The sequence below is a fragment of the Sorex araneus genome, chromosome 1, assembly GCF_027595985.1.
Source record: "Sorex araneus isolate mSorAra2 chromosome 1, mSorAra2.pri, whole genome shotgun sequence".
Lineage (NCBI taxonomy): Eukaryota > Metazoa > Chordata > Mammalia > Eulipotyphla > Soricidae > Sorex > Sorex araneus.
The window spans coordinates 433,187,505-433,201,557 of NC_073302.1; the positions used below are offsets into that span (position 1 = coordinate 433,187,505).

At 40.1% G+C, this 14,053-nt stretch overlaps 1 protein-coding gene across 13 annotated transcripts in view; it reads left to right on the forward strand.

Moving 5' to 3' along the window:
- Positions 1-14,053, forward strand: part of CALD1 (caldesmon 1) — a 212,817-nt gene that overhangs the window by 156,293 nt on the left and 42,471 nt on the right. For all 13 annotated transcript variants that reach the window (XR_008630190.1, XR_008630188.1, XR_008630189.1 and 10 more), the window contains one exon: positions 13,808-13,957. Coding sequence is in view for 5 of the 13 variants with exons in the window: in XM_055138265.1 (XP_054994240.1) it covers positions 13,808-13,957 (150 nt within the window). In the remaining 8 variants the exon portion in view is untranslated. The remainder of the gene's footprint in view (positions 1-13,807; positions 13,958-14,053) is intronic.

The window sequence follows — 14,053 nt, forward strand, 5'->3', positions numbered from 1 at the left end:
GACCTGCATGTCAGAAAGAGCTCACAAGACATAGTGTGCTCAGGCCCAGGAATGTGGCTTGGTGGTTGAGTACATGCTTTGAATGCGTGAGACTCTGGATTTGATTTTTAGCAATATCAAAACAAAACAATAATTTTTCTTGTCAATAGTAAATAGTTGGCTCTGAGTTGTTTATCATGTTTTACTTGAAAATAATCTAGTCAAGTTTTCTGATCTGCGTCTTCTAGTGCGCATTAAAGCTAAATTGCCCTGTTTTAGATAACTATGGTTTAAAAAGAGTCTTAAATCATATCTTGGTTGTCTTGGTTGCCAACGCAAAGTATCTATGTTCAAAGCCTGTTTATTAATAATCATATTTATTTAAGACTCTATCATTTGTGATTCTTATAGATAGAGAATCCAAGGATGGGGATGAAGTATAGACAGTGTTTATAAAAACACAGGCCGTCATTGAATTTAGTACTATTAACACATTTTGTACCAGTTGGATCTTCAATAAGAGCTGAAAGAAAAGAAATTTGGAATTTTTTACTAATCTTCTTTCAGCCACTTAAACTTTTACCTTATTCCTCTTTATTCGTTTCAACCAAAGCTTACCTTGAAAAACTAAGAAGTAAAACACCTTCTCCAAACTTCTCTTTCCATACATATTCTTTCTAGACTTAAATTTTAAAGTAAATAGTTTATATATGTCCATGTTTATTGTTTCAGTGGTGTGGAATTGTAGGTAGGATGCCAAGCCAGCCCTATTTGTGATAAAATAAGGAAATTCTAGTTTGTCCCAGGAAATTGTCATGGAATTGTCCCTTCAAAATCTGTATTTAATAGATTTGACAGACGCATTTTTCCTTTTAAAAAAAATGTGGGGGAGGGGAAGCTGGAGCGATAGCACAGTGGGTAGGGCATTTGCCTTGCATGCAGCCAACCCGGGTTCGATTCCCAGCATCCCATATGGTCCCCCGAGCACTGCCAGGGGTAATTCCTGAGTCCAGAGCCAGGAGTGAACCCTGAGCATCACTGGGTGTGATCCAAAAAGAAAAAAAAAAACACAAATGTGAGGGCTGGAGTTATAGGACACCAGGAAGGGCGTTTACCTTGAACACAGTTGACTTGAGTTCAATCTCCAGCATCCCATATGGTCCCTTGAGCATCTCCAGGTATGACCCAAAAAGCAAAGCAAATAAACAAATCATTTATTTATTTTTTAAATGTGAAAAAAATAGTAACTCAGCAAGAAAGCCAATACAGATTCTATCATTGTATTTCTACCAAATAAATCATCTATCATAGACCATCTATTGAAAAATGGGAGCAATGGAATAAGAAGTTAAAAATTCATCCCAGCCAAACTATAGTCTTGAGAAACATCTGGAAACTCATTTGTCAATATAAACTACAATATAAAATTATTTATAGATAAAAACTACATCTCTTCATATATACAGGGATGAATTTCATAAACACTGTGTGTATGAAAGAAATTAATCCTAGAATGCTAGAGTATGACTATGTAACTTTTCTAACAAGGCAAGACTAGAACAGTGCCCTGGGGAAAATGGGGATGTGTGCCTTGGGGCTAAAACTACAAAAAGCAAGTGAATAATTGAAAAAGTCCAAGATTCAGGTTCAATTTTGTTTTAAGGCATTTAAAAAAAAATTAAAGAAACAGCAAGGAGTCTGAATGATAGTATCACTGTATCACTGTCACCCTGTTGTTCATCCATTTGCCCGAGCGGGCACCAGTAACATCTCCATTGTGAAGCTTGTTACTGTTTTTGGCATATTAAATACACCACAGGGAGCTTGCCAGGCTCTGCTGTGTGGGCAAGATACTCCCGGTAGCTTGCCGGGCTCTCCAAGAGGGGCGAAGGTATCGAACCCCGGTGGCCACATGCAAGGCAAATGCCCTACCCGCTGTGCTATCCTTCCAGCCCCTGAATAAAGTACAATGAATAAAGCGCTGTGGCTGACTTGATTCTCCCCCGCCATTTCATAAGATCCTCAGAGCCCCACCAGAGTCATCCCTGAGCACCAGTAAGCCCTGAACACAGCCAGGTGTGGCCAAAAGACAAACAAAAAAAAAAAACCAAAAAATAGTGATAGGATTGAGAGGATCTTCAAGGATGTTCAGTTATTGGAACTATTCAAGCTAGCTAAAAGTACATTTGCATTTGCACTTTAAAGTGACTATATACATACTACTGACTTGTTTATAGGAATAGCAAATTTCTTTGTTTTTTTCCTCTTTTTTTTTTTTGAGGGGGTTGGTAGGGAAGATTTGGGCCACATTCAGATGTGCTCAGGGCTTACTCCTGGCTCTGTGCTCGGGGATCACTCCTGTCAATGCTCAGGGCACTCTATGGGTGATAGAGTGATCACAAACCAGGGTCAGCCACTGCAAGGCAAGCACTTAACTTCTGTACTATCTCTCTGGGTCCCAGGGTATTTCAAGATAAAAGTTATCCTATAAAATTAATTAAATGAGGGGCCAGAGTGGTGGTACAGTGGGTAGGGCGTTTGCCTTGCACGCAAACCCAGGTTTGATCCCCGCATCTGATACAATCCCCGAGAGTACCGAGTACCAAGTACCGCCAGGAGTAATTCCTGAGTGCGTGAGCCAGGAGTGCATTCCTGTGCATTACCGGGTGTGACCCAAAAAGAAAAAAAGAGGCTAAAATTAATGAAATGAAATAAAAATAAAACTTTAAAGAGTTATCAACTTAAAATCTTGACACTGAATGGTGAGAGTTTTATTTGTGAATTGTCTCCATCAATTCAAAACTGTCCTTTGTTAAACCAGACAACCCCAAGTCAGTATCTGATCTGATACTCCTTAGACCTCTTTCTCCTGATCGGTCAGACCTGCTGTTTGTCCCTCTGGTCGGCAGTTGCCATGAGAACCAGCCTGCAACTATGATAGGGTAGAGAAGGGCGGAGGCGGGAGTGGGGGGCGGGGGAGAAGGGATTGAGGTCGCTCTCCACCATCTGCTACTTCTTCTCCTCTGCTCCACAACACGTGTTTCCCCATCCCAGTCTGTAGTTCCGGAAATGCATGTGATTATGGCATGTCACCATTGTGTTGGATAAAACATCTGGTAAGCTCTCGGTGATAATCTACAGTGATGACATATCTAAAAACAGTAAAGTTTGCAAGCATGCAGTGCTATTCTACTGAGAACTAAAATTTATGATTGCTTTGGAAACTTAAGTAATTCTCAGATGTGTGTATGTATAGAGAGACAGGATGAGAAAAGGGTACTGGCTGAAATGGGATATCTCACTCTTCCTGGGGGCCTTTCTTCAAAGTAATATATCTTGTCCGTGCCTTTACCCTAGTGAAAGGCATACCACAGATTCAACAGCCTGATTGCCTTCCCCATCAAAAATTAAATTAATTGCTATTCTAACATCAGGGGGGGCTCTCTCTCTTATTCTGTTTTGATTGATGGAACAACAAAATTGACTATTAATTCATTTCTGACCTGGAAAAATATTTATCTTGCTTTTTTTTTACTCCATTATATTTTTAGTGCTTTTCCCTCCCCCCCCCATTTCCCGGGGGGAAATTTTTACAATTGTGCCTTGGATACAGTAAATGAAATTTTTAACCTATAAACAAAATCATATTTAAGAGTCTGGAATATTTCTCTAGACCTCTTTTCAACTTGAAACTGTACTGTACATCTGACTCATTTCAGTAGTTCAGGATTTTCCCTCCTGATCACAGCATTCTCTGAAATTTTGCTGGGCGTGTTTGAGTGAGTCACAGAGCTGATTGGTTCCATGGGTAGGGGGGTAGAATCTGCTTGCATTTCAGACTATAAACCTTGATTAGAATAGGGACCTCTTTAAATCTTTCAGAACTGGACCTTAGTTCTTTGGGGTGAGGATTGTATATGAAAAAGAATAGTCAGTGTAAATATGAGTGATTTTATTTTATTTTATTTTGCTTTTTGGGTCATACCTGGTGATGCTCAGGGGTTACTCAGGCTTTGCACTCAGGAATTACTCCTGGGGGTTCTCGGGGGACCGTAGGGGATACTGGGAATCGAACCCGAGTCAGCAGCGTGCAAGGACACATTTCCAATCCACCTGAAGTTTTAACTCCTTACGTTGGATCCCTTCTAAAGATCTTGGCTAATATTGTGGTATTGATTAGAATGAGAATGATGACAAACAATTAAAATAAATTAACTAAACAGTCACCCTTTTTTAAGCCTGTGAACTTCGCTGAGGCTTTCTATGCCCAGGGTCTGGCCTATGTGGAAAAAAAGAGACAATTTTAGAAAGTTTGGGGTGGAGACATATTTGTTTTGGGATCAAGGGTCAAGGTTACAAACCTAAAATCTCACCTTTGCCAAAAGCTGACTTCTCTGGAACAACTCCGGCTCAGCAGGAAGCAGAGGGTTGATCTTGGGGTTCTGCCATCTGGCCCACTTGTTATTAAGGATTCATGAACACGGAGCTGCCACCAGGATTCTTTCTTTCAGTAACTGTATCTGGTCTCTTAGAGTGTTAAATGCAATGTTCTCATTTTTAACTATAGAAATGTACAGGACAGTAAGGAAAATAGAGTTTGGAAACCTTGACTGGAATAGGGATCTCTTTAAATCTTTCGGAACTGGGCCTTAGTTCTTTGAAACTTTTATTTCTTTGATGCTTTTCTCATTTAACCTGTGTGTGTGTGTGTGTGTGTGTGTGTGTGTGTGTGTGTGTACTATGCTGAAGGAATTCAGAAAATACAAAGTGTATGACTGTGATAATCCAAAGCCTACACAGTGGCAATCTCGAAATCTCTTTCTGTACAAAGCAAATTCTCCCATGCAGACAGTAAGGAAGAGATGATCAAATTTGTAACCACATCTAGTATTTTCTATGGTCTGATAAATAACTTATGGTATGAAAAGTTGTCTCTCAGCTACGTATAAATCATATGGTTTATAATTTACAGATTTCTTTTTACATATTAAATTGTAGAGACATTATTGAATAATTATTAGTAGAGTAGTACTTAAAGTATAAGCCACTGGTATGATATTTTGGCTTTTTCTTCAGGTTTTGAAAGTATAAAATCTCAATTAAATTATGTTAAAAAATAAAAGGAATCACTTTTTTTTCTTTTTGGGTCACACCCAGTGATGCACAGGGGTTACTCCTGGCTCATGCACTCAGAAATTATTCCTGGCAGTGCTCAGGGGACCATATGGGATGCTGGGAATTGAACCTGGGTCTGCCTCGTGCAAGACAAACGCCCTACCTGCTGTGCTCCAGCCCCAGAATCACATTCTTAAAATGTAAGAAAGTCATACTTTATCAGAGAGAGAAGATCAAATCTTTTCTCTGATCGGTAATTAGCAATGGACTTTTTTTTTGTTAGTGAATCACCATGAGTTACAGTTACAAACTTGTGAACTTTCATGTTTGCATTATGTTTATATCCCTCCACCAGTGCCCAGTCCCCTCCACCAATGTTCCCAGTATCCCTCCCACCCTCCCACCCCATCCCCCCACCCCATCCCCCCACCCCATCCCACCTCTGTGGCAGGGCATTCCCCCTTGTTCTCTCTCTCTCTCCTTTTGTGTGTTGTAGTTTGCAACAGAGGCACTACATGGCCATCGTGTTTGGTCTATATTTTATTTTCAGAATGCATCTCCCATCCCGTGAGTGTCCTCAAACCACACTTTACCTGGTGTTCCCTTCTGTATGCAAGCTGCCCCTTCCTCCAGCATGTGGGGCCAGCTTCCAAGCCTTGGAGCCAACCTCCTGGTACTTATCTCTACTATTCTTGGGTGTTAGTCTCCTATTCTGTTATTTTATTTTATATTTCACAGATGAGTGCAATCTTTCTATGTCTGTCTCTCTCTTTCTGACTCATTTCACTTAGCATGATACTTTCCATGTTGATCCACTTATATGCAAATTTTGTGACTTCATCTTTTCTAACAGCAGCATAGTATTCCATTGTGTAGATATACCAAAGTTTCTTTAACCAGTCATTCATTCTCAGGCACTCGGGTTTTTTTCCAGATTCTGGCTATTGTAAACAGTACTGCAATGAACATTCGAGTGCAGATGTCATTTCGACTGTACTTTTTTGCCTCTCTGGGATGTATTCCCATAAGTGGTATTGCTGGGTCAGATGGGAGCTCAATTTCTAGTTTTTTGAGAAGCGACCGTACTGTTTTCCAAAAGGGCTGAACCAGTTGGCATTCCCACCAGCAGTGTAGGAGGGTCCCTTTTTCCCCACATCCACGCCAACAGTGGTTGCTTTTGTTCTTGTGGATGGTGCCATTCTCTGTGGTATGAGGTGGTATCTCATAGTTGTTTTGATCTGCATCTCTCTGATGATTAGTGATGCAGAGCATTTTTTCATGTGCCTTTTTGCCATTCGTATTTCTTTTTTTTTTTTTTTTTTTTTTGCTTTTTGGGTCACACCCAGTGATGCACAGGGATCACTCCTGGCTCTGCACTCAGGAATTACCCCTTCACATTTCTTGCTCCCTTATCAAAGATTAGATGTTCATACAATTGGGGTTGTGTGTAGGGATATTCCACCCTATTCCATTGGTCTGCGGATCTGCCTTTAGACCAGTACCATGCTGTTTTGATTATTACCGCTTTATAGTAGAGTTTGAGTTTGGGGAGGGTCATGCTTCCCATCATCCTTTTCCCAAGAATTGCTTTAGCTATTCGTGGGCGTTTATTGTTCCATATGAATTTCAGAAGTATTTGCTCCATTTCTTTGAAGTTTTTCATGGGTATCCTTATAGGGATCGCATTGAATCTGTACAGTGCTTTGGGGAGTAAGCAGTGGATTTCTTAATATGTTGGTCTAACTTGGTTACGCGGAGTGACAGAGCATGAGGAATTACTGACCCTCTGAGAAGGGTCACCTGAAAAGAGTCCATTAAATTTACATGAACATAGACTATTCCACTTTTCAAGTTCAGAAACAGGAGCACAGGAGAAGTCACTGAAGCATTACAGTAGAGAGAAACTAGGAAAAACCTGAATGTCTGGTGTTAAGAGCATCGTTAAATACAGGCCAGAAACATAATACATCAGGTAAGGGACTTGTCTTACAAATGGCTGACTGAGGTTCAGTCCCTGGCACCCCATATGGTGCCCAAATCTCACCTGAATGCAGAGCCAGGAATAAGCCCTGAGAACCTGTGGTCCAAAACCAAAACAAAACAAAAATCAAACAAATAAAATAATGCAAAATAAACTGTGGATCATGTGCAGTAGGTATATCTTGATGAAGTGATTGTAAAAGTCATCAAACATTAAAAGTTTTATTGCATCATAACTATTTAATTTATATAAACTAGATGAACTCTTTGCTTATCCAGTATCTTAGATTAGTTCTGTGATTATTGACATTAAAAATATAAACTATACTCAGCTGTATTGATTATATTCTTAACTGTAGTTATTTTTTTATTCTCTTTGGGCCTTTAATACTCCTTAATGCTTCTAAATATGTACCTAAATCTTCTCTCATAAAAATTGTTATTTGGGGCCGGAGCGATAGCACAGTGGGTAGGGCGTTTGCCTTGCACGCAGCCGACCTGGGTTCGATACCCGGCATCCCATATGGTCCCCCAAGCACTGCCAGGAGTAATTCCTGAGTGCAAAGCCAGGAGTAACCCCTGAGCATCGCTGGGTGTGACCCAAAAAGCAAAAAAAAAAATTGTTATTACTTTTTAAATTCTATTTCTAAACAGCTTCTTGATAAGACATCTTGTTTTGTTAATAAAACGCTTTGCCAGCATTTTACTTAAAAACTTTAAGGATCATGTACTAGTGTTTCAAATTAGCAAATAACAAAATGAAAAAAAAGATAAAATGAAGGAAATAAGAGTATTAGCAAATAACAAAATGAAAAAAAAGATAAAATGAAGGAAATAAGAGTATTAGCAAATAACAAAATAAAAAAAATATAAAATGAAGGAAATAAGGGTATTCTTATTCAAACGGGAAACAGCATAAAACAAAGAAACCAACAATGCTGATGAGAGTCTAACAAGAACTTTATGTATCATATAAGGTCTTATAAAAATGTTTTCTTGTTTGGAAGTTATTCTTAAGTTTTATCTTTTTAAAACTTTTTAAAGTCACGTTACATTACAACACTAGATAAGTTTCAGGAATACAGACCTATAGACATTCTGCATTAAATTCAGGGCAGAGGAGACAAATGTATGGTCATGCATAGAACTGCACTCTCAGTAGAGGATAATTTCAGTTGGGAGAGATGGATTTGGGAGGGGGACACTGAGGCAAGTTGATTGCTAATTCTTTGTCCCAGTGCCTCATGCAGAAACGTCTGCCATTCTCTCACTCTCATCTAGTCCAATCTGAACCCTGACCCATTCGAGAAAAAGAGCATTATTCCTTGGAGATTTTCTTATGTACCATGTCTGATGGCCTTGGGGGCTGGAGCGATAGCACAGAGGGTAGGGCGTTTGCCTTGCACGCGGCTGACCCAGGTTCGATTCCTCTGTCCCTCTCGGAGAGCCTGGCAAGCCACTGAGAGTATCCTGCCCACAAGACAGAGCCTGGTAAGCTCCCCGTGGCATATTCAATATGCCAAAAACAGTAACGACAAGTCTCACAATGGAGACGTTACTGGTGCCCGCTCAAGCAAATCAATGAGCAGTGGCAGTGGGATGACAGTGACAGTGACAGTGACCATGTCTGTAATACTTCTATTTACTTGGCTTTCTTTACTTTCTATAAAGTACAGAAAGGAATTTTATTATCTTGTTTCTTGAATGTTCTCAGGCAATAAGTTTTAGTGGTTAAAAGACATTTTATCTTAGGAGCAAAAATTTTCCGAGATTTTCCCCCTTATTAGATTTAATTTTTCTTCTTATTTGTTTGGTTTCGGTTTGGATTTTGGGACCACAACTGGTGGTGCTTAGGGCTTACCCCTGATTCTGCAGTCACAGACCACTCCTGGCAGGGCAGGCCGACCATGTGTGATGCTGGGGACTGGACCAGCTACATGCAAGGCAAGAGCCTTATCAACTGTACTATCTCTCTGGCCCTTAGATCTGGCTTTTCTTATGATGTACAACCAGACCTTGAAGCAGTGGTCCTGAGCATGGGGAGTGAGGGAAGCCTGTCGTCTCTTCCCTTTTCAAGTCACAAATACAAGTCAAATAACATTATATAACTATTATGGACTTTTGACATGACATGGCTATTACACATGTATGTACTTGAGCACACACACTCACACACACACACACATCACTTTCTCCCAAATATTTGAGAGAATATTTTTGCTGCCAGTTTTTGATCCTACCTCCCTGTTTATATAGAGATGAGTCAACGCAACTGTCAAAGTATAACTTTTCATAGGAAACTCCCTTACACCCACCTCAAGTGGGGAACTCAACTGAACATGTAATTTGATAGAGAGGTGCTTTGCTTACCATTCACTGGTTCCTGATTTTTTTAAATAGAGCCCAATAAAATATATTTTAAAATATTTTCAATCTACTTTATTTTTTTTCTCAGATGATTCAGAGAAACTTCATGAATCATCTGTCAACATCAGATTCCCAGAGTATAGGATCCCAGTGAACTGATTAATACCAGTATCAGGAGCACTGTAGCACTGTAGCCTCGTTGTTCATCGATTTGCTCAAGCAGGCACCAGTAACGTCTCCATTGTGAGACTTGTTATTGTTTCAGTATCAGGAGAAACAATCCTTTTGCTTTACGGAAGGAACAAAGGTATTGTTGTACTTTTAATATAATCCAATGAGTGGTGAGATATGATTTATACATCAGCACCATTTTGTGTATTTAAATCTAGGGTGTGGAAAATTAGAAATGTTAATATTTTGTTTTTAACTGAAGCATAAAACAGAGATCATACTGTTATATGAATAGAAAGTGGATTTTGTGTATTTGTCTTTTTGTAAAAATTCTGTTTATGGCAAAATTTGCGCATACATGCACATCTGATGTTTGTACCTTTCTAGAGAACAATTTGTTGATATGTATCAGAAGCCTTTAAAATGAACATACACTTTAATAAAGAAAATCTAACTTCTGGAAGGTTTTCCTAGATTAATAGTAGAACAGGTGGTAAAAGTGTCTTTATAATGATGTTTTTTGCAACATTACTTCTAAATATATAAAACTGAAAGGATATTACCTGTCTTTCAATTACTGTGTCCATCTTTCATAAAATATCAGGTTACTATTGAAAATCATATTTGCTAATATGTTAAAATGGCCACACAAATAAGATCAATTAAATTGTTTGCAAAATGATACCTATAAATAGATCTGATTTTGTTTAAAATAAAAGTATCTTGTACACATGAGAAACTGGTAAAATACATCAATTATGAATGCTCATTTCTGAATGGGTGATTAGAAAGTTGATTTTACTTTCTGTTTCAAACATTTTGCATCACCTGGTTTAATAAAAACAATTAGTGTGCGTTACTTTTAGAATGAGAGAAGAGCAAACAAGCTTTTTTCTTCAGTTTTCAAAGAAAAAACTAACCCTTTCTTACACTGTGAAAGGTAGGTTGCTATGGGAGAGGTCTTTTTTTTTTTTCTATTTTATTTTTGTTATTGAATCACCATGAGACACAGTTACAAAGCTTTCATGATTGAGTTTCAGTCATACAATGAGAGAACACCTGTCCCTCCACCAGTGCACATTTTCCACCACTAATGTCTCCAGTATCCCTCCCACCATACCCACCCTACCCACCCCCTGCCTCTGTGGCAGACAATTTCCTTTTTTGCTCTCTATGCTATGGGACAGGTCTTAAAGCTAAGAAACTTTGCTTTGCTTTGCACACTGAGGGCTAGTGCAGGGCTTTCTCACAGCTAAGGAAGTCACTCCACATGGGCTCAAACTCACTCTGGAAGTATAAAGTCAACCAGTTATTAACCATTATTAATCCCACCACTGAATACATGGCCATTCAAAAACAACAGCAACAACATGAAACCACTTGAGCTTTTTTTGTTGTTCTCCTTAATTTTGAAAGCAATTCTAATCATCTCATAGATGAGTCAGAGAAGATACTTAGGAATCTAGCTGCTGGTATTTGTATCCTGGGCGTGGATTACCAAGGAAGAATGATGGAAAATAAACGTTCATGGCTAAGGGGAGGAGTTGGAAGAAATCTTCACTTCTCCAATGGTAAATCTAAGATGAAGAAAAATTGAGTGTCAATTTGCCCTCGATGGTCCTTCTAGTTCATCGCAGAGCTAAAAGCCAGCAACATCCCACCATGAGTACATTCGTACATTCGATAGGTGGGAGGAAAAAACAGTTGCTCAGATTGTTGGCATATAGTGAGAAGTCAAAGCCTTCAAACAAAGTACCGCTGAGGAGAACAGGCAATTTTGGTTTTAGCACAAAAGTCTCCTACGGAACTCTTATGTCTCTTGTTTGTCTTGGACAAGAATGTCCACAAGTAATAACCAAGACCTTTTGGCCAGTCCAGGCACATAGAGAGCGAAGTAAGGCTTTTTGTGTGATTCGCTTGGGAAGCAACCATCGAGCATTGATTCTCCCTGCTGTGCTTCAAGCAGCCAAAAGAATATTAAGCCAAGATTCTGAAGTTTGAAGCCAAACCACTGGGAAGGGCCTTTGACTGTGAACTATAATGCGACTGAATTAGAAACAAACACTCGACTCCTGTCCTGTTGTCACCTCAAATTCATCAAGTCCAACACTGAACTCATCTTTTCTTACTGGGCAGCTTCTCAACTGAGCCGTGCGAATGAGAGCAGAGTAGCACAGGGCACCTTCCTTCCATACCCATGATTCCCTCAGAGCACACACAGATAAGGAAACTTTAGTTCCTACAAGACTGTAAGCTAGAGGGGTGGGGGGATGGGATTGGGGGTGGGAGGGATACCGGGTTCATGGGTGGTGGAGAATGGACACTGGTGGAGGGATGAGCTCTCGAACATTGTATGAGGGAAACACAAGCACGAAAATGTGTAAATCTGTAACTGTACCCTCACAGTGACTCACTAATTAAAAAATAAATAAATTTTAAAAAATATCAAACCTCAAAAAAAAGGAAGAGAAAAAAATATAATTAAATTTAAAATTTTTTAAAGAAAAGACTGTAAGCTAGAGATCTGTTTAGATGATTCCTAGTAGAAAACCCCCAACTGCTAGCATTTGTCTGATGAATGTCAAAGAATAAAGTACCAGACCTAAAATGCCTCATTTGACCATCTCCCAAAATCATCATCCATCATAGATTCATACTGTTGGCTAAATTGTGTGGTTCTACTGGTTTGTTTGTAAATCACTGGCACTGTGTAATCCCACCAACGGCCAACATCCAGAGACTATAAAACCAAGCTCCCGGAAGACATCTTATAGCCTAGTTCTCCCTCTGGGAAAACCTGGCAAGCTACTGAGAGTTTCCTGCCCACATGGGAGAGCCTCGCAAACTCCCCATGGTGTATTCATATCCAAAACCAGTAACAATGATGGGTCTCATTCCCCTGATCCTGAAAGAGCCTCCAATGCGGCACCATTGGAAAGGATGAGTAAAGACAGGCTTCTAAAATCTCAGGGCTAGGACGAATGGAGACGTTACTGAGACCACTCGAGAAATTCGATCATCAACAGGATGATGATGATGATGATGATGATGATGATGATGATGATGATGATGATGATGATGGTAAATCACTTAAATACTGTTACATAGGAATTATGGATATCTTCCTAGCTGGATTTCTACTCATCACATAGCTGTACCACATGAAAATCATCCCAACCCTAACCTATGGGCCTCTCAGAAAGCATCTTCCTGGGCCCATTGGTGCTTCTCCCTTCCTTCCTACTCTCTGTAGTTCAGTGCACACTGCTCCATCAAAATGAGCCAGGGTCACATGCAGGCTTCCTGAGTTTGGGCTCTCCTGTTCTTGATTTGGGAATAAGTTTTAGGGGAAATACATCTGTCATTATGATGTAGATTGTGTCTTTTCCCTCAGTGGCCATTGGCTTCAGATGGAACTAGGAAATATAGAATCAATATCTAGCCCTCACTCAGCCTTTCCCTGCCTCAGTCTTGAGACTCTTATCCAAATATACATCTGTAGATTGCTATGATGCATTCAGCATGGTGGGCAGGCTGAAAGAAGGGGCTTACTGAAGTTCACTTCAAAACAAAAAAGGGAACTTCCAAGGGGATTGCCTCCTGTCCACTATCAATAACTGCATCACCCTCTGGTTTAAAAGAACAGAAAGGAAGGATAAAATAAAATCCAGGCAAAGAGGATAGCCTGCACTTAAATTAGCAAGTTGGGATCATTAGCTTTCAAGTCCTGTCATGACAATTTGTTCTTCTCTGACCTTTGTGACAGGTCTAGTACAAATCATTCAGGCAACATGCTGAACCTTTTAAATCAAGGTTTTGATTATATTTGGTTCGGTGCTTTGGCCATCAACTTCTAAATCTTACCCGTTTGTAATTAGCCTAGAACAGAAACATCCCATTGCTAATGAATGCACAGTCACTGAAAGCTTTTGTGCAGAATCCCTGAGTAGGCGCTGTTGTTTGATGGTTGAAAGGTATTCTCTGTAACTGCTAGACTAATGCTCTTCAGATACTGTGGCTAAAACTTGAAACATGGTCAGATCAGGCCTTTAAACTTGAGCAACAGAACGCTCCATTAGCACTCTGACTTCATAAGCTGACATGTTCAAGAAGGGCTCAGGGCTGGTCCTGCCCACAAGCTGCTAAGGCTGGGTGGCAGTCGGCATGCTCAGGAGTTGTCTCTGTGCTTTTGCAGAATTGCCTACCAGAGGAACGATGATGATGAGGAAGAGGCTGCCCGGGAACGCCGCCGCCGAGCCCGCCAGGAAAGGCTGCGACAGAAACAAGAGGAAGACTCCTTGGGGCAGGTGACCACTGACCAGGTGGAGGTTAATGCCCAGAACAGGTACATCCTGCCTCTATGGCAGACGGTTTCCCTCTTGCTCTCTCTCTACTTGTGGGTACTATGGTTTGCAATACGGATAGTGAGAGGCCATCATGT